Source organism: Acipenser ruthenus, chromosome 1, assembly GCF_902713425.1.
Source record: "Acipenser ruthenus chromosome 1, fAciRut3.2 maternal haplotype, whole genome shotgun sequence".
Lineage (NCBI taxonomy): Eukaryota > Metazoa > Chordata > Actinopteri > Acipenseriformes > Acipenseridae > Acipenser > Acipenser ruthenus.
This window is the reverse complement of record NC_081189.1, coordinates 17,183,205-17,205,631: the sequence shown is the minus strand read 5'-3', so window position 1 is coordinate 17,205,631 and position 22,427 is coordinate 17,183,205. Positions and strand designations below refer to the sequence as shown.

Below are 22,427 nucleotides of genomic sequence, written 5' to 3'. Positions count from 1 at the left end.
TGATTAAAAAAAAAAAAAATCTCTGGGTTCTTTCAATTAAAACCCGTGCTCAGATCACGTGACCTCCTACTGCTACTACTGTGTTTAATGGGAGATATGAATTTGCCATGGAGGTAGAGACTGAATAGATTTAAAGATTTAAGGATATTTGACTTCCAGATTGGTATGCAAAATGTCATCACCTCTAATACTGAACAGCCAATCTCAAAACTTACAGACTCCCATCATGCCACAGTCCTGTACATCCACTTCCACACCTGAAACATCAACCTTGTGCAAGATCAGAATGAACAGAAGCACACAGCCCATGATCCTGCATTGCCACACTGGACAGTAACATAATACATGGCTCCTTCACTGCGACATTAATACTGAATTATTTCTTCTTCTTCTTCTTTTTTCATAATGAATAAATACATTATCATCACAGCTTGTTTTGTAAATGGCTAGTTTCAGTTCTTGTTACTAAAAGAACAAAATGTAGACCTTTAGCATCTCAACTCTATGAGCTGAGCTGGGGTCTACTTTGCAAAATTCTCAGTAAATTTTAAAATGCAAATATCTGCACAGTTTCTTTTCATCTGCTTTCACCCAATGATGGGACATATGTGATCTTAAAGCTAAAAACAAAGTTAGTATCAATCTACACTCTTGGATCCTGGTGACTACCACAGCAGCACGGTATCTTATATTTGTATTTATTACAATTGATTTACTGTTAGGGTAAACTACATGTATTTGATATTTGAGCAAATTAACATCTTACATGTTCTAAGAGCTATGTGGGTTCTAAAGTACTTATTTAATAAATTCGACCACACAATTTATATATTCATTGAGGTTTAAAAATTGTATTATTCCTCATAGCATTGCAGGCAGCTACCCAAACGCTGTTATTTAGCTCTCTGGCAGACATAAAAGCACTATTAAGTGCATCAGGGAGGTATTGCTTAATAGTGCTTTTATGTCTGCCACGAGGCTGTGTGGTCCAGTGGTTAAAGAAATGGGCTTGTAACCAGGAGGTCCCCGGTTCAAATCCCACCTCAGCCACTGACTCATTGTGTGACCCTGAGCAAGTCACTTAACCTCCTTGTTCTCTGTCTTTCGGGTGAGACGTAATTGTAAGTGACTCTGCAGCTGATGCATAGTTCACACACCCTAGTCTCTGTAAGTCGCCTTGGGTAAAGGCGTCTGCTAAATAAACTAATAATATTGCTAGAAACACTTATGTAGCTTAAATGAAATAACTGTTCATTTCTTTACCTAGGGGTATCACATCAGTGTACAGTAGTGGTATAAAACTGGTTGAAGAACTGCGAAAAATCCATCACATTCACGATGAGATATATTTTCAGTTAATGTCATATGCCACGCAACAAAGTTTGACCTTTAATTTTTGTCCAGCTAGACCCCACCCCGCCCATCCTATTATGGGTGTAAAAAGCTGGGAGGTGAACAAACTCCCTCTGTTTCAGGTTAATAGGACTTCCCCTTTGATGGTTGTGGTTCTGCTTACCTGACAACCATGATAATGCTGTTGACCTGAGTGACAGTGACAGGATTGGCAGGAATTAAATGGTGTATTACTGTCCAGCCCAGAGCATCTCACTTCAGAGCACAACGTCCCTATGGACAGCACAGTGCAGCAAGTTCAAATACAATCCCCAGAACAAGCTGCTCTTCGACCGAGCTCATCCATGCAAGAGAGTATATAACAACATATCCTAAAACATTCAAAAGTGAAATTCATATATTGACATTGTTTAAAATATGCAGGATATATACAAAAAAATGGTGATAGTGTTTATACAATATATTGTAACATGTATAATAATATATTCCAAAATGCATTTAAAAATATTTTGAAATATATTCAGATTTATACTGCCGGGCTACCAAGTGGCACATCCAGTAAAGGCGCTCTGCATGGAGTGCAGGATGTGCCCTATAGCCTGGACGTCGCAGGTTTGAGTCCAGGCTATTCCTTTGCCGACCGAGGACAGGAGCTCCCAGGGGGTGGCGCTCAATTGGCCGAGCACCGCCCGGGGGGGGAGGGAGAGCTAGGTCGGCCAGGGTGTCCTCGGCTCACCGCGCACCAGCAACCCCTGTGGTCTGGCTGGGCACCTGCGGGCTTGCCTGTAGCTCTGGGTGGCTGCATGGTGAGTCTGCAGTGTGTAAAGAAGTGGTCGGCTGACGGCACACGCTTCGGACAGCGTGTGTTCATCTTCGCCCCTCCCGAGTCAGCGCAGGGGTGGTAACGGTGAACTGAGCCCAAAAATAATTGGACATTACTAAATTGGGGAGAAAACAATAAAAAAATATAAAATTGGCAACCACTAAATTAAAAAAAAAAAAAAAAAGATTTATACTGCAATATTTTCAACAATTTATTGCTGACTTTTAATAAATAAAAATATAAAAAACACAGAAACAGCCAATTACAAGTTCTGGGCCTTTAAGGCTAGGTCTGGAGTTGCAGCATAAATCCAAGTGTTACTGAAGATAGGTCGTACCAGCCTTAGCTGTACTTGAGTTCCACAGTCTGATTTAAATCTATGTTTATGGTGCTGCCTAAGCTATATTTTATAACTGATTACGTAATTGTCCATTCCCGTATATACAATTGGATAGATTACATTGGCAATCACATTCTTCCATGTTTTGTTTTTTTTCGGTTCCACTCCAATCAAGACACTTACCACAGTCCAGACACATTCTCACATGGCTGTCTTGCCTCCCGGTTGAAGGGGAATTAAACTGAAAAAAGTGCTGGGATTTAACCCCAGTCTCTACCTTTGCACAAATATATAGATGTTAATAAATATACTGATTTGTTTTATTTAAAAATGTTTTCAATGTGTCGTTAGTGTTAATGCATCAGATATATTTCAAAATATGTCTAAATGTATTTTGGAATATGTTGGGGAACATATTATAACACATTTCAAAATATGTATCCATTTATTAATTAAGATTTTACATAGTTTATATACAGTAGTCCCTTGCTATTACAGACATTGCTATGTCGTACACTCAGATATGTCGGACACAATGCACAATGCCCAATAAAAAACAATTAAGTATAACGGTCAGGGTTGGCTGATTTAAATTGTGACTTAAATCACTTTACATATTTTTTTAAATCATTAACTTAAATCATTTTCTCATTTAAATCATTAAAATAAAAATTCAGATTTTTTTTGATTTTTTTTTAAAAACCCTGATAACGGTTGTTATACTGACAGCAAAGACAGGATGGAAATAAACAAAAGAACAGATACAAGTAGCTACTAAATCGCTAAACCTAACATGATTAAAAGACGGCATATAAACTCGTACTCCACAGAGTTTAAACTAACTGCGACTGAATGGTTGGAAAAGGGTGCAAAGTTTTTAGAAACACTGATGGACTCCAGTGATTCGAAAGGCAAGCTGTGGACTACAGTAATTACAATTCTGAATTTGAAGTCTTTAAGGAAAAGCATGTCTGACTAATACCAATAGAAAACAAATGTAGCAGATGTGCTATGTGTTTTACTTGCAGCCACGTGTACACTGTAATAAAATCATGTATTTCTATAAAGTGTGTGCAGTATATGTAAGGTGCAGTATAGTATCATAATGTGTTAATGCGACATCATTATCTATTTTTTGTTAATTGTGTACTGAGTAGCCTAAAATGTGGTAAAATCATTTAGTTTCTTATTCCCGCATTGTACAATGATGTGTACAATGCAGCTGCATAATTTATTTTGTGTAACTGGCAGCCCACAGGCTAAAGTAAAAAGAAAGTGCGCTAGGTATTAATTTGATTTTAGTACAATGATTTATATATTTAATTGCAAAGATGAGGAAAGGGCAGCTTTTCTTGTTTTTAAATCAACATCTTAATAAATTGGTACATTTTGATTTATTTAATACCTGCTGACAGATACTTCTTAAAGGTAATTACTCTGACTATGTGAAGCACAACCCTAGATGACACCCTTAAAACCTGTGAAGGAACGGTACAGGTATTACACAATGTAGAAGATGCTATAGTACTGCAGTTTAAGGCAGACAGTTACATGTCCAGCACATAAAAGAGCTACTCTGCACAGACAGTCAAAAATAAAGTGTTCAGAGCCAGATCCTGCTGTGCACTTCCTTTCATAAAGCCCGGACAGCATCTAAACATGGGGCTAGATTTAACTGAGTTAAACATCAGTTAGAGAACTTTAACCCTTTCCCCATAGCGGTGACCTCCACGCGTCATCGTAACAATGACTTTGGCAGTTTACATGTTATCTACGATTAACTACTTCCGTCGGCTCTACGAAGGACTTTAGGCTTAAAGACTATTGCTGTTAAACAATAATAAAATGCAGCTATCTACAGGAGTGTCGTTTTTTGCAGCAGATTCTCAAGGTGAAAGGTTTATAAATGAATGTGCACATATTTACAGCACGGTCGGACATCCATACCCACAGCTGACTGAAATGCAGGTCTGTGTATAACCCCCAATGTGAGCACAAAACTGTGGTACCCTTATAAAAGAGTGCCATAGTAAAAGCATAGCAAAGTGTACTGAAGCATCATTAAAGCATGGTAAAGCTCAGGTAAGCACTGTAAAGAACAGTGAAGTATAGTAAAGCATATTAATAAACATAGCCATCTAGGATAAACTATGGTAAATACATAGTTTAAACATAGGAAAAGCATGTTAAAACTGTAAAAATACATTGCAAAAATACTGTAATCACCTTTTATAAAGGTAGGGCTGATCAGGTAGCCCTGCGATACAGAACTGCTTTTCGCAATTAACTGCAAGTTACAAATTTGGAATTGATTCCAGCCAGGGACTGCATTGTAAAACTACACTGAGACATATTGAATTGCTGCAAGGTAATGGGAGTAGAGATATAATGAACATTGAAACCTGCAAACAATTAAACAATGTGTTTTCTTATAGACGATTTGTAATTAAACTCAGGCATGTAGCCTACATCTTTAACTTCCAACAACCTCAAGGCTTTTTTCTCCACGCCTTGCTTAAATTTACACAAACAAAGATGCAGAGATTGGCATATCTATTCATAGTTTGGTCTTTTTTCTCTACTGTAACCAATAATCATAGTTGATTGACGTGTTCTTTAAATTCCCCCAGGGCGGTCTGAGCTGCCAAGAAACAGATCCCCCTCTCCCCAAAACCACTGTCACTGTGCACCATGTTGGATTGCATGTGCGACTGCTTTCAATTTTACAAGTAAAACTCATTTAAAAAGGGTTTATTCTTTCTTCAGCTGGTGCTTTTGTTATACCATTTTACAAATCTAAAGAGCAGATGTTTTCAAATGATACCACTGGTGTTCCTTGCTAAAACTCTCTAATTAAAGAGTATTAGATCTACTTCCTATAACACTGTTCTATCTCCCTACCCCATATACTTATTTTTCACTTGGCTAAAAACAGATAGTAAATCTTTTATAAGTTGCAAACCATACAGGTTTCCTTACAATAAGTGACTGCTGGTTTAATTGCAGTACATTAAGGAGTAAGTTGACATTACAAGTAAACTTTATGGAAAAGCCACTTAACCTCTACTTACACTGTGAACACTTTGCCTGCTTCCCGAGGGGGGTTCTCTTAGCTGGAGACTACTGTATTTTTAGTCAAGTCAACTAGCTGCTTATTAAGGTTACACAGTATGTTAGAAGTGACTGCTGGTTATCTGGAAGGTCAATTGACTCAGAAAACCTGCATTAGCAGAAGCTGAATCAGGCATCAGTTGACATAACTGTAGTTTATGAAACATGTTGACATTGATCTCTGCAGCACTACCAAACCACAATAGAAACTTTTTCAGCACTCACGTTTATGCAAATACATGCGTTAACCTACAGGAATCTGAAATGTGGCCGTCCAATGGACAGCATTGGAATTCCCTGTAAAGGACTGATGTTTCCAGGGAGCCTGGTCATACTGTATGCTTTAGGGTAATGGTATGACAAAATCTCTCTGCAGTGCTTGGCATTGTAAGAACTCAATAGTGCTTCAAGCTGGGCTTTGGATTCAAGCAACTACATCTGGTCCCCAATGTTTTTTTTGTGTGTTTTTTTTTTAAATAGGCAAGATTTCCCAACATCTCATAAAACTGTTACTACCTTGATTTTTTTTTTTCTGTGCTAAATTTAACTTGCTTGTGGAATTCAACCACAATTTCACAACCCAAAGACAACTACATCATGTTAACCATTAAGTAAATAAATACAGTCAATGGTCCGCAATGACCCCAAATATATTTTTAAGTAGCCATTTCATTGTAATGTTACCAATTAATAGCCTTGTTTACTGAAGCTCCTACCGACTTGCTGTGGTTATTTAAATATATTTTCAGACAAAATAGAATAATAGCAGAAGAGCTTATTAATAAATTAAGCTTTGATGTAAGATGATGCATTGACAGTAAACTGACTAAAACTTATAGGCATACACTCAATATCTCAAAGATATTAGACAGCTGTTTCTACACAACGTTTAATGCTGGTAACATTAATTAGGCATAAATCAGTATTATGTTTGTCAATAAGAACACAAATCCATGGTGATACTGACCAGCCTTGGTTCAACCTTGTTTGCTACAGCTGATTGCTATATATTTGCATCAAATAAAGTCAAAGTCATACTTGTACGATACTATATTATTATGACCTAATGTGACAGTAAATAGTAACAGCAAAAAGTGATATGGCCTTGTATAGATACATTGATCTATAATGGTTTATGTTTTAAGAATGGATCTAGTTTATGATAGTCATTTTAAAGGGTGCCAATGGATCTAGTTTATGATAGTCATTTTAAAGGGTGCCGTTTCCATGTAATTATTCTGTATACCAGATGATGCATGTTTTGGTGCCACAGGTACATAAATGACAAAAGAAAATGTTAATTTTAACATGAAATAATAATAGGGTCAAGTGATTGTTCTGTTTCACAGCTTCACAGATTAATATGATTCATGTTTACAGTGAAGTGTCTGTGGCAGCTGAGTAAAGCACAGGATATCAATTATTGTAACCTACAACTAATAATGTTTAATTGACTGTCGCAGGGCGGAAGCCGTACTGGTATATAGTGTGTGTGGGGGGAATATTGTGTTGGCAGGGAGAGGGGTAAATTCCTCCCCACCAGAAAGCATGTAGGAATGTGGCTGGGGCCATAATTGAATGATTAATGGTTAATGAGGCTCCAGCCACAGGTGTATAAAAGGGGTAATCACAGGTGTTAGAGTTTAATGTTGGTGAAGGTGAAGGTGAAGGGGTGTGTGTGTGTGTGTGTGTGTGTGTGTGTGTGTGTGTGTGTGTGTGTGTGTGTGTGTGTGTGTGTGTGTGTGTGTGTGTGTATATATGTATATATGTATGTATGTGTATGTGTATGTGTATGTGTTGCTGGGCTATTTGTTCGTTGTTATGTCCCTGAGATTTTGTAGACCTTTTATTTTGGCCCGTGTGCTTTTTTGTTTGGTAAATGTGTTTGGTTTAGTGTGTATTTGTGAATAAACATGTGCAATAGCGGTTAACCTGCTGCTTCTTGTTTTTTGAGTCTCTGCCATCTCTTAGGCCATGACGCTACCCTGTCACATTGACCCAGTAACATTTTTACATAATATATTCTTAAATTGTGTGTCACAGTTAAAGAAGGCATATGTTAGCTACTGTTAATGACTGCATTCTTACAGGCAAGTAACCCATGTGACATGGTAATTTCAGAACCGTCTCGGAACTTCAGGACTTTCTAGTCGACCTTTCATTGAAAATGTACCCCATAGCAACATGTTAGCAGCTTTTTTTAATTTCGAATTTGTCAACGTTTTATATATATATATATATATATATATATATATATATATATATATATATATATATATATATATACACACACACACACACACACTGGATGGATGTTTGTTAATGTACTGTACTGTACTTCTTGGCTCCAGAATTGATTAATGAAATTTCCTTTAATTGTGTGACCATTCATATGCAAAAGACAATAACTCAAACCATCCAATTATCATTTATTATTGAAGCTCTGCTTAATCAGTATGACTTCAGCAGGCCCTTTAGACATCAGCTCTCCAATAATATATGGCTATGAGTCATTAAGCTTCTATAAAAAAAGAATTACTCAGCAGTAAAAGTCCTGATTGCTGAGTGTAATTACTATTTTGTCAGACAGTTACATTCATGAGAAGACTGTCAATAGACAATCTCTTAAGTAGCCATCAATCAGTTTGCTGACCTGTGATCGATAAATCACTGATGTAGTTGTAGAAGTACAGTTCAGCATTAGCTAATCCAATTACTGGCAAACACAGAAAACCACAAGAAGAGCAACATGGGACTTGAAGAGAAGGCTGAGAAAGCTGCAGATTCAGTAGCACAAAAGGTAGATTGTTTGGGCCTCCTGCCCTGCAGCCAGAGGTCATAGACTCTGATTTACTTGTTTGTATGCCTTTGTTCGTTATTGATCTGCTCTGCTGTGAACATAGCCTCATGTTACCAAAACTTGAATAAATGCCAGTGAGTTAGCTTCTTTTACGTTTGATCAAAAACAGCATAATGCAGCAGTCTCACAGGAGGCCACACCTTGATGGTGTTCCAATGATGTTCCTCAGTTTGGTTCATAAGGTAATTCCACAGCAGCAGCCTTGCTTTATTTGACCTTAAATTGATGATTGCCAGTTCACTGTGCCAAGTGATTCTATAACCAATACATTGTTAATCCTAAATTACATGAACAACCTAGTTGAACTGAGTTGAACAAGCATGTATACCTCCATATACTGCTTGATTCTGATACCTTCTTTTGCTAAAGAAGGTTCTTAGCCAGTTTTAATCCAAACCTCTTGCATCTTATCTTATACTGTATTTTAGTTGTATAATTTGCACTTCCTGTAAACTATACTGTATTTAAATATTGTTTTGCATTGTAACCTTGTATTGCCCTGTAACACTTGTAAGTCGCCTTGGATAAAGACATCTGCCAAATAAAATAAATAAATAAATGCAAGTGATATGGTAGTTTCAGGCCCTCCTGGGACCTTCAGGGTGGCAACAGACAAAAAGCCACCAAATAAACCGAAAAAGGACACAAGCAAGTTACATCACAATGGGACAATCAGTTCTCTTGAACAAACATACCTATGCATGCACTGTACGTGTGTCCGTCTCCACTATATTCCTCAGGGGGGGATAAGCATTCCTGGTTGTGGATAATTAGGTATATCAAGCTCAAGCAATAGGATTATCTGACTGTTTTGAAGTTTTGATAATGTTTCATACTATAACTGAAACTGTAGATCTGGCTGCATTACATAAGGTTCAGAATTAGTTCTAACGTCACCAATGTGGCTGTGTATGTGGGTTTTGTACAGCAACAACCCGTTTTTTGTGATGTTGTTATCTTTAAAAAAAAAAAAGCCTAATCAATAACTATATTCTTTCTACTGTAGAAATACTTTCCATTTCTACATTCACATTGACCTGCACCGACAACCTTTACTGCAGTATTCTTCTACTTGATAGGCAGCTGTTGTTTTGTTTTCATAGAGATGTGTGAAAAAAAAAAGTTTCCATGGAATGTATGAAAACAACAAGGGTAGCTAGTTTCATTATCTTACTAATGAACCTCAGTCACCATGCTTCACTAATAATCATTTGCTGCATGTGTGCTTGAACTCCATCCTTTGTCTTTGTGAAAATTAAGACACTGCTTAACAGTCTATCAGTTTCTGCAAGCCATTCGTTTCCAGACAGACCCGCAGACCCAACGTTGAATGGTTGGTACCCTTTTCAGGGGCATTACCCAATCACAGGACCGCAACCTTGTTTTCATTAGTACAGTACATACCGCGGAAGTGGCTTTTAATTCAAATACTGTGTGACATCCCAAAGGCAAAGCATCGAAGGAAACAGCTGTTTGGGTTCTGTTAAATCGGCTGTAAAACCCACAACAGTGCTTTCTGGAACATCACAGGGTTACGGAACATCATACTGTATAAGTCATACTGTGGTTTGTCATGTTTTTTTTTTATTATTTTATATTTTTAGACATCAACCCACTCACACCCAAATATGGAAAAGCATATTGTAGGACTAACAAGGAAAAAAAAAGGGGTATTAAATTATACTTTAGACAACTTTCTTTTGTTGGACAAAATGAAACCAAAAAAAGGTTTGGTTCTGTTGCATGCTTAAAGATGCTTTAAGATTAAGCTAACTAAGTCTGCAGTTTGTAACTGTTTCTACAGATTTACTTTAAATTCGTTTTCCAAGGATCCAGTAAGTATCAGGAGGATTTGTGTAATACCATAGCTCTAAAGTAAGCTTTACATTTTAGGCAGTGTTTTGATCTGGCACAATAGTAAGCCCCCTATAACTTTCTCTGAATTTCTCACTTTAAACAATGTCTAGAAGCTTTATATAAAAAAAAAACAAGTTCCTCAAATGTATTTTATTTATTTATTTATTTATTTATTTATTGTGCCTAATATCTCAGCTTTATAAGATACCCAGAGCCATATTCATTCAGGCAGACTGGAGATGTTTTAAATATAAGTGAAATCCACATCTGCATCTCTGTTCTTAAGGTTTTACACATTTTATAACTAGATTCCTTTTCACAACTACTGGTTGTCTAATACTGTTTTTAACACACAATAGCCTTCTTAACTGGTTGGGTCCAAATCCGCAGTCTCTCCTTGTTGCCCACACAACAGTGACATAACGATTGTGCATAAACCAGCTGAGACGTGAATGCCGATACCTGCACTGCTAGTAAGAGTAACTTTTCTTTGGATATTATACTGTAAGTTAATATTCTTGTTCCCAATTAATATTTTGTATACAAAACCTAAAAGACCCATCATAAAATGAAGAGCCACTTTATTCTTTAGGTGCTTCTACAGTTCACAGAGGAGCCTTTCTCCACAGCTTTGTAACTGTCTTCTGGATGTAAACCAAGGATTAAGCCTGGACCCAGGTGGGATTATCTATTAAGATGTGGTCTAATATATATTTGCAGTGACTTTAAACATCAATCTGGAAACAAAACCAAGCCTAACTTATAATTGCAGCCACTTTTTCCAGTTCTGTTTCAGACTTTAGTACAGTATGATAAATATATTCAAGGCAACAACCTGCAAACCTAATTAGGACTTAATTAAATAACAGAAAGGTTTTACTTTTTGACAAAGTAATTTATTACTTTATGGGTTTGGAAAGCCAGGCTTTCCCCCTAGGGTTGTATAAAAAATGACTGCTGCTTGATGCACTGAAACGGTTACCAGAGGGGTGACATGTAATTTATGAGTTTGATAGAGGCTTTAACACCCAGAATTTCTGCTGACGCAGGCGTTACCTGCTGGATATGATCAAATATCTGTTATTTTATTGAAGTTTTGTACTACCTAGACTGCCCTAGAAGAGATCTTTAGGCTTTGCATTTGCCCAAGGATTACGTTCTGTAGCCTGTATTTAATATCCACATTAATAAGGCTAAATTTAATGGTATAATTTCAAGGGAGGGTATTTATCATCAGGCCTGAAAAAGAAGACAAGGATTTTGCAATTTGGTAATTGTAACCTTTCCTAATTTGGCATACTGTATACATGTGTCCAAAGGTTCTATGGAACTGTGACAGGATGGCTGACGTGGTGACGCCAGGCCAGATGCCGGAAGAAAACACACAGGCAGTACTGCAGGCCAAAAGACACAGCATGCGCTGTTTATTTAAATAACAAAAACAAATAAACAAAAACAGTGCTCACAGACCAAAATAAAAGTTTAAACAAAATAATCACGAACACAATAAGAAAATAAGTATTCCAGGTCAGGCTGGGCAAATCGACTTCACTGTTCCTAGATTTATTTTATTTTAGTTTCGTTTCTGTCGTCTCCTCCGCTCTCGTTCCTCCTCTCGAGCACCCACCCCGAGTGCAGAGAGCTGCAGGTTTATATGCAGGTGACCATCTCCCGATTAGCAACAATTGAACAATTAATTAACTCGGGAGATGGTCACCACGAGGTTTTTAATGTAGATGGGGCTTCCCATCCACGTTGCGAAACAATACAAAACAATAAAAAAACACGACTCCGCCGTCATATTTATATATAAATAAACCATAACAATAACGACAATAATAATAATAATAATAATAATAATAATAATAATAATAATAATAATAATAATAATAATAATACTACAGCAAAACAAATACAAAATAATAAATTGCACCGGGGCGGAGGGGTACCCTGTTCTAAAAATAAATAATACATTTATGGTCCGCCCCGCCCCCTTTTCATGTGCAGGACTCCTTGCCCTGCCACAGGAACACTGAAACATTTGTTTCAAATCCATTGCGTTGCCATTGCTGGTAATGATGTGGTTTCCTATTGGTTCGGCTAGGCTTTATTTCGATCACTAGTATTATAATATTGTACAAATGGTAAACCCAGGAGGTAATCTAACATCTAAAAAGTCATGTTAATCATTCAGTGTGCATTTGTACATCCAAAGCAGTCGAGACGTCTCAAAGAAGATATGCTAAAGACATACAGACTCATTTAAAATCAGAACAAAAAATAAAAGCTATTTATGTGTATATATTTGTTTAATTAAAACCTGAACAATTCCTAGAATGTCTTTATTTATTATTTAATATGTGTTCAAGTAACCATAGATAGACAGACATTAACTCCATTGAGAAACAACTGACAGGCTGCGGTGTTTTAAAGCAACTCCTGAAAAGGTAAGTGAAAGCTAAGAATCCGTTCTACCAGCAATACTGCAGCGTTAGCAAGCCCTGACTTCACATTTCACTGTGCCCATTTATTTTTCCTTCCAATTTTACATAACATAATTGGAGCTTCCTTTACCAATCTGTCAACTCAACACATATTCATTCTTATTATACACAGCATCCACTATATGTTCTCTATTATTCAGTACTGAAAATAATATACACGGCTATGATAGCCCTCTCTCTTATGTAACAAGAGTCACCATAATAACTAGGCACTTTAATTAAAACTTGATTTCCACTGACAGTGTAATATTAAGAACAGACATATTAAATGTTGTTTGCTGGACCTTTTAACCCCTAATATCAATTAATATCTTAAACAATTACTCCAAACTTTATAGCTAATGCACTGGCTCAATATAATGGTCTAACACGAAGTAGCTTGATTAAAAGGTCAAAAGTTTAATACACAGTTTTGAAGCCAGAAACTGGAGCTGACATCATACAGATTCACCAGGTGTTTTTTTTCTCAATAAACAAGTAAATGTGCACTTCAGATGTAGGGAAATAAAATACTGGTTTTGGCTGGTGAAATCAGTAGCATATTTCCTTGCAGTTTGCTGTAGATCCCCTAATTACAGAGATTCCCTTCGCAGAATATATAAACATGGCGGCCAGTAAAATGTTGCATTCATGGCTCAACTGCAGCCAAATGTTTCTTATTCTGTAGTTTCATTCCCAAGCTTCTCCTTAGACCCACCCACTCATCAAAAACTGCTGCAATGAAAATGAAAAACTGCAAAGAAACACCTGATCAAATCTTTGAAACCTATCATAGTAATGGTGGGCTGATTCTGGTGCCTTCTTCCATCTGCTACTGGTAGTTAAAAACAATTTGAAATCGGTCCAATTATTGTTGTTTAGAATTGTTCCTTAACATTTAACCATTGTCAAAGACAATGAATATAGAATTGCAGTATTTATACAGAAGGATGTGTACAGTATATCCTTCACTGTATATCCTTTTTCATATACAGGTATACGTAAATGATGTGATAGTATAGGCTTGGTGGTCCAGTAGTTAGAGAAAGGGGCTTGTTAGCAGGAGGTTCCAGGTTCAATCCCAGCTCACCCACTGACCCTGGGCAAGTCAATTAACCTCCTTGTGCTCCATCCTTCGGATGAGACGTAAAACCGAGGTCCAATTGTAAGTGACTCTGCAGCAGCAGCAGTTGTGATGCATAGTTCACACCCAAGCTTTGGATAAAAGCGTCTGCTAAATGACATAATAAAAAAAGTAACAGCACTCTGAGGAAGATCTCGTGGTTTTGATTGGCTACAAAATTCCCAATACTATATGTTATAGTTTAAACATATTTCATCCTAAAGTTTAAAACGGTTAGGAAATTTAAAACAATCTAACATCACTAATTTGTTATTAATGGTTGTGATTTGAGGATGATCAGGGAGCAATGACCTTTGCTGTAAACATCTGGTAACAGATTGCCTGACAATGGTAACATTGGCAGTTCCAACATGGCCATAGACTAAAATGAGATTGAGATATTCATCTGAATCTCAGCAGTAAAAAAGTAAAAAAAAAAGTCTACAAGTCTATAATTCAAATCTTTAAACACAATAAAAAAAAATATACAGACTAGGTTTGTTTTCAGTACTACAGGTCTAAGATGATTTAACAAATTGTGATGAAGAGGAAAGAGCTGATCTGTCAAATCTTGTATGGAAAAATGTTCTGGCCATGAACAGCCTTGGAAAACGGCATTGTTTAGTATGTGTGATCTGTTTTAGAACACCTTAAAGTAATGTGCTGATTCAACGCAGAGAAAACAAACTCAAGAGATGAAAAGGCTTAATTGGTACACTTGCAAACCAAACACGGTGTTAATTAAATTGCTTAAAAGAATGATTACCATCAGGTTCATTACTACCAGACAAACAGAAATAACAAAATGTAACACATTTAGGCCCTGTCCATACAGGGCAAACCGGCTTAAAAGTTCTAAATACGATTAGCGTCTACACTGTGCAGCATTTAATACCACCTCAGGGGGTAGTCTCGAGTCTGGTCCTAAATTAGATCGCATCAAATAGTGTGGTTTATCAGAAGTGTGGACGCTGTAATACCAAACTACATTTTTTGTGTATCCTCCAATATCCCAAAATGATTTCTGATACGTTTTGGCATGTGGACATTACAAATGCAGTACTCAAAACAGGCACCTGAAGGAGTTGAGAACAACTATCAATACTGCTGTGCCATATACAATTTCTGAGGCTTGCTGTAAAATGGTGGATCATGGAGCAACGTAATCATATGCAGAAACCAAGGCACATTGATATCTGGAGTGATGAAATCTGTCAAGGAGAACTTCAGAGTTCAAAATGAAAAGCACACATTATAATAAAATGTACCTTGTGTTTTTCAGAAACAAAGCCATAACGTTCATGCTAAGAAGCTCTATGTCTTCCGTCGGCACAGGCTTCACATTTGCCGGGTTGTAAACATAAAATACAGTGCATGGTGGAGTGCAGTGCATAATGTCATATTAAGTCCCACAGTCCACTGCGCTGCTAGGAACTGTAACCAGACTATTTTAATAGTGTTTGTACGCGTTTAGGCCGACTAAACATGAAACGGTACTTTAGTGTGGGCGTTTTGAGCTGGATTAATGAAAACTTTTTTGAGTACGTTTCTCGAGATCGGTTATGAGTGTTTTAGCTAACAAAATCATTCCTAAATCTTACATCAATTCAGGGCAGTTTTGAAAGACACACATGTTGTAGCTTCCTACAGTAGGTAATTTTGTGCTGTATTGGCTCAGTGCAGGTGTGTCTTTCTAGTGCTGTCAATCAAGCTGCAATGATATAAGACACATGTGTGGTAGTTGAGGGAAGTCAAACCCCATTCCTAATATTAACGGTACCATAGACGTACTATATTCTCAATGTCAGTACAGCTCATGTCTCTTGGCACCTCTCAGAATTTCCTTCAACTAAAAATGTAATTCAAAACAGTAAAGTCACAATCAGGACTGAAGATCGTAATGCCACTTAATGAAATTCCTCATCAAGCCTCTCTCTCTTTTAAATGAGAGTGGCAAATGACTAAGTAATGGTTTGCTATGCTTAGAAACAGCAGTACATAATATAATTATACCATGTCTGTATATGGGTTATATTGACAGTCTAGGTGTGTAAACAGTTAATTTCTACTCATGCCGATAATCCCTCGTAAACATATACAGGTCTGCAGTCCTATAAAATTATAATAAATAGGAGTTCCCCTTACACATTCATTGACAACCCACAAACTGTCTGGTAGTGAGAATATGTGTGGCTTTTGTAATTGTGTGAATGGTTTCTATAGAGCAGGGAGTGGTAAATTGTTTAACCAGACCTTAAAGGAAAAATGTGTGTCTTAGTTTAAATGAAAGCTGTCAAAACTGTTTCTGTATGAAAAGTATCACGAGACTTTATTCATGTTTAAAATTCTCAAATTCTTCTCACAGCCCAGATGAGAAATACTAACTACTTACACAATTCTTTAGATCTGGTCTTACATAACTGCAGACTAGCATTTGTTTGACTTTGTTGATTTTTAGAGGTGTATTATCAAAGGATATGTGCATAAAGATTAAATGTGTTCTGACGTGTTTTAAAATATAATTTACAGAGATGTTATTATTTAGCTCTCCAGCCTACTGTTTCTGGTCATTGTATCAGTATTCCAGTATTCTATACATGTTTCTCTTGAGTTAAAAAATACATTTGGAGGGATGCTAACAGATTTACTTGCTGATAATGGTAGACTAAACAATGCAGTGTCATACAATGTTAGTGTAAACCTGCACATGATTGTGAGACACGGCAGCTTAATGCTTAAACAAACTTATAGGACCAGGCCTTGTAAAAATCATCTTCCAATGAAAAAACAAAACAAAACAAAAAACATATCTTCAATGTCAAGCCTAACTGATTGATTTGACATGTGGTTAGGGCTTTTAAAATTAGATAATTGGTTGTGCCATTCTAGTAACTATATCTTTTATTTGCCAAGTATCTGTATGCTCAAGTATATGTATCCTGGCTCAACAGCCCTATTACTTAAAGTAAATAACACATTCTGATAAGTAAGTTCCACATGGAAATGTCTATGCCTCAACCAATACATCAGTACTGCATATACATTGTATTTGGACCTCCATTAAAAAAAGAAGCGGTTTAAAATTGTTAGGATCAGTAGTCTACATAACACATCTTATAACAGGAGAACAGTGTTCTCTTTGCACAATGCAAGTACCATGTCTCCAATGATAACAGCTTTACGTAGAAAGAAGACTAATGCTGTATACCACTTACCATATCCAGGAATGCCTTCTCAATGGAAAATTATTCACATGCATCATTGTCTTCTCCCTTCCCACATGAGTGTTTCCAGGCTTCATAGAGTAGATATGTTTCAGCAAAAATAAAATCAAATTCCCATAGAATTCAATAATGATATGACCCACTTCATTTTCTTCCACTTAGCAGTCAAATGCCTCCCAAAAGAAACCAAACTTGTGTATGAAACAGAGTATAAATGTGCATATACTGTTTGTAAGAGTTTAAGCCATGGAATACCAAACAGCAGTGGTATCAGAATAGAAAAGTTGAACCTTTACGAATACACATCACAAATTACTACTTCTTACAAATTAAGGCAACCAAACAGCAAGCAAGTCCATGTGTAAATAAGGTGGACAGAAACACCCATTAAAAAAAAAGTTGTTGTTCAGGTAAGAGAGATATTCTGTGGTAAAACAAAAGAAACATCAAACCAGGGTGAATAAATGTGTCTTCATCTTGCCTTTTTCTTGGTATTCTTCCAGCAAGGATTTCAAACTCTTTGTGCCACATCTTCATTTTTGACTTGAATCATTTTTTCGGCATCAGACTCCCTTCTTCTTAGTCCAAGAATAAGAAAGCATCTTCGAAATGGACGACAAGCAAGCATGTTACATGCAATCAATCCAGGCAGCCCTGAAAAGGTACTAAGTCCTTCTCTTCCACACTCCACAAGTGCAATTAGCTGACATCAGAAATATGTTTATTTTCCTTGCTGTTTTCTTTGCAGTCATTTGCATCCCCTATCCGTATAATACAGCAGTGTGCTTCCTCCGAGCACAGAGACTAAGCTATTGATCCTCTTACTAGCGCAGGCAGCTCCTATTAATTCATCAGTACACTAGAAAGCAAGGGAAGGGCAATCCGTGTTAAAACAGGAAACAAAAAAAAAATCAAATAAGAAGAGAAACAAAAAAAGGTTAAATGTCATCTGAGGACCTCTTCCCTACCGTCCTGTATCCCTTTTTTCCATTTCAGTTCTACAACAGTTGTCATCACGCTTGAGCCACAACTGTCAGCGAGGTCTTGTGACTGCAGCAGCGTGGATTGTCCGGATTCCTGTTGTGCATGTTTTGAAAAACAACACACATGCACACACCAAAGAGAGGTAAGTTGCAGCCTTCTTTTGAAAAGCACATATGAGGGAGAGAAGAGTGTACTCCAGTGGCAGAGATATCAAGCTATCCCAGGCACTTTTTTTTGTCAGTTGTGCAGTTGCAGAATGACTCAGGCCACTCACTTATACTGTTGAACTGTACAATTGCTGTGCTGCAGAACCGGCTTTAGGCTGCAGTGCGTGCAATCGTCAAGGGGCCTCTTTAGGTAGGCCCCGGTCAGGCAACATAATTTGCCCTCCAACAAGCCAGGGTGAAATGACAGGCTATATCTATTGTGCTCTGTTGTTTTTAGCCAATTACACTTGTGTTTAACATAAAAGGGGTTCATTAACTGAAATATATATATATATAATGTCTATTTTTGTAAAAATGCTTTATTTTTTAAATATATTTTAAAAGGGTTGTAGAACACTGCATAACACAGCAGATTTGTATTCAACAATCTTATACTGTACAAGCTTTCTTTCTGTGTTTCCTGTTCATGTTTTATGTTAGTGTTTTCAGCTGCACATTGTGCTGTGGTTTTTCATCAATCACAATCAAGCTAGCGTGTTTTTATGAATTGCATAGGAAACCTCACAGTATTACAGCGTATTCTGTCTTAAAGTAAACTGGTTTACATTTTCTCTTACAGCTCTCTACTGCTACTACAAATTGACAAGTCTGCAATACCCTGAATGCCCCCTACAGCATTGTTGATGCCATTTTATGACGAGAAGGAAATTGTAAACAGTCGATTTAGCATAGTGTCTAGTAATTCCTTTAATACATTGTAACATTATTTTTAAAATAAATATATAACAGTAATTGCCAGTTTCTTTCCCTTTCCAGGTCTTCACACATTAGATGTGTCAATGGGAACTCCAAGCGCCACAGCTGTCAAACACAGTAATTACACCCCTTATGAATAATAAGTATTCAAAAGAAAAGACTGTGTACAGGCGTGTATTTTCATAACTGTTGTTTTTCCTGTTGAAATCCCTTTGAACTGCATAGCAATACTAGAGTCTTTGACAATGTTTTTTATTTGTTTAAAGGTACTGTATGTTTGTTTTATCGTTAGTTTTAATTTCTTTACTGTTTTCAGGTTTATAATTTTTAATCTGGCTTTATTTCTGAATGCTCATACAGAAGGGTGAATTGGGTAAATTAAGATTCTATTGTATCATTGTGGCAGGGCTGAGGCCTGCCCCTGTAAAATAATATAAAATATATGTTGGTTGGGTTTGTAAAAAAAGGTGTAACTTTTGTAAAAACAAAGTGTGTGCTGGATGGCAGGGCTGGGAGGTTAGACCTCCCTGCCTGCCTAATTGGTCGCCTGCCTTGAAAAAGAGGCTGAAAAGCTAGTGTCTTAGTTCTCTGTTGGTTCTGTGCTTTGTTACAAGCTAAAGGCCTCACGGCTGAGTGTATATCCAGGGTGAGCAACCAAAAGAGCCTGGGTTCTGTTGGATGGAGATCCCGCACGACTGCATGTCAATCTCATCCTTCTTATCTGTCTCCTGACAATCAAGCAGCGAACACACATCCAAGTCATTCAATCAGTCATTTCGATCAGTCAGCTCCTTCCATCCCGTGTAGCGAGTCCCCTGTCACAGTCATTCTTTAAACAAATAAAACATCACAGGTCAGGTTAATAATCCTTTTTGACAACATTTTTAGGTTTTGAGTTTTTTTAGGAATGGGTGAAACACTATAAAAAATCCATTCAGAATATAGAAATCTGCTTAAAATCCCCCAAATCTGAACAGCTAATTTTGATTAATATTATATTATTTGTACTGTAAGGCAGCCCTGGTGTTAAGTGACAAAATAGATGTCACTTATTTGAGGCGAGGTGGGGTGGGTAGACAAGACAGAGGAAAAAATAACTAAAACACTCCAGGGAGATATGACAGAAACAGAAAAAAAATGACCACGCTTAATAGCAGCTAGAAGGGACAAACTCAATCCACGCGGGATTTATTAACATTGCGACCGTCCGAGACCTGCTCCAGCCCTGTTAATGTCAGCCTTCAAAAAAAAAAAAAATTCAGCAGAGGATTTTATTGCTTTCTTTTTTTTTTTTTTTTTTTTTCAATGCTGATGGGTGTGTTATATTAGTAGTGGTTTCAACCAACTGCTAAGTATTTGTGTTTCAATATTCATTTGTATTACAGGAAACGTAATACATAAATGAACACACAGTACATATAAAGGCATTCCAAAATGGTTGCTTGCAGTAGCAAACTCAACCGACGTACACCAACACATCATTCTATATTGACAAACAAACTTATCTCAGCTTCGAGATGCAGTATGTCACAGGAAATCACAGCTGTCAAAACAAGGGCTAAGGTCAAACTTCAAGAAACAGTCAAGTAGATGTTTTTAAACCAGTACTTCCTGGTCTGTACGAAACATAAAAAAAAAAACAAAAAAAAAAAACATGCTGTTATATTGTATGATGCTGCATGATCACCTACAACTGCAGTCACCCACGCACCTAGCTCACACAACCATTCACTGACAAGCTTCACTGAGAACGGCTTGATTCTCTGCCTAGCCAGTTATGACATTGAGAATTGTGTTGTGCAGATGTATGACAAGTGCTGTACAACACACTTCTTCACTAGTACAATGTACAATACACTGCCATCTAACACGTAATGGGACACCACAATTCAGAAGAACTTCTGCATATGGGTTTTCTGTTATAGTAGAAGTGAGTACTATCTGGGGCTTCTAGTGTTTTTGGTAGGGCAGTACAAAAGGTGCAGATTATACACTAGATGTGCATTATACAAGAGGTGTGTATTGGGAAAGGGTTTTCAAAATCTATATATTCCTGATTCCATTAATAGCGTTTTTTGTTTTTATTACATTTTACTGTAACAGTAGATAATATCTGTCAGATCTGATGAATGCAAAGCAGATTCAATTTGTCAAAAAACATATAAAATATAGTAATTTATCTAAGAAAGCTGGAGTTTCAAAACAAGTGATCAATACCACAGCTTGTTTCTTATACAGAAAAAAATATCAATCAATTAACATAAAAATAACATTTGCAGTCTGTGCATTACTGCCAGATCCAGTGCCCCTGTAATGTAAAAGTTGACAAACCTCATTCAAACAATATTGTTCTTCGAGAGATATTCTTTCACTAGGCTTACTTTCTGTGGACCTTGTGAATGAGCAAGTACTGTAACAAGATAGCACATTGGTAGACAGCATCTTTAGTTACCACTGGCACTGTGTGGCACAGCGTCTTGAAATATAACTCCTGTTATGCCTGCAGAAGCACCTTGAACATGCAGCTGAAGAACATCTGATCATCAAGATAGACGGACCACAGGACATAAAACAAACACAGTAGGCAAGGGCAATACGAAAGATTTTTCCATGAACCTTCCAATACCTCCAATCAGTGATTTCTTTAAAACCAAGGGTGTCTCTGAGTGGCTTACCGGTTAAATGCACAGCTGCACAATATGCAGGATGAGCCCAGTCCCTGACCACATTCCGGCGCCTCCTCAAGACTCACCTCTTCAGACAGCACCTGTAGAACTCCTCTGTTTTTCCCCTGGGACACTTATCACCCTTCCTTAAATGCACTTTACTTGCTCTATCTGCCCCCTATTTTACTGCATTTAATTCTGTACTTCAGAGTACTGTAATCTGCCAAGTGTTTAATCTGTAGTATTTTGTATTTAATCATATCCTGATGTAACTATCACTGACACTGTTATCTGCTGTATTATTGAATCGTATTTTGTCACACATGTACTTGCTTGAACCAAAGTCATTGCATTTATCTTGCTCTTAATTGTATTATTACTTGTACTGTGATACTTGAAATGTATTTGCTTACGATTGTAAGTCGCCCTGGATAAGGGCGTCTGCTAAGAAATAAATAATAATAATAATAATAATAATAATAATAATAATAATAATAATAATAATAATACAGTCAGTGGAGTGCAGGGTGTGTGCATTTGTTTGTGTTTTCTGTGTATTCCACATGAAACACTGCATTGGTTCTGGAGCTCCCACCCAGGTTATGGAGAAAAAAAATCGTCGTTTTTCACTTTATAAGGAGATCATTAAAGAACGGAGGAAATGTTTTGACACTATGGTC

General features: G+C 37.0%; 1 protein-coding gene across 9 annotated transcripts in view; it reads right to left on the bottom strand.

Annotated features, from left to right (window-relative positions):
- LOC117425413 (cAMP-specific 3',5'-cyclic phosphodiesterase 4D-like) overlaps positions 1-22,427 on the bottom strand; it is a 354,582-nt gene that overhangs the window by 148,149 nt on the left and 184,006 nt on the right. Inside the window, exon 1 of one of the 9 annotated variants that reach the window (XM_059012649.1) lies at positions 17,166-18,056. The exons of the other annotated variants lie outside the window; for them this stretch is intronic. Within the exon in view, the coding sequence (XP_058868632.1) occupies positions 17,166-17,251 (86 nt within the window). The 5' untranslated portion in view covers positions 17,252-18,056. Of the gene's footprint in view, positions 1-17,165; positions 18,057-22,427 lie in introns of those variants that run through there. 9 annotated transcript variants of the gene reach the window in all.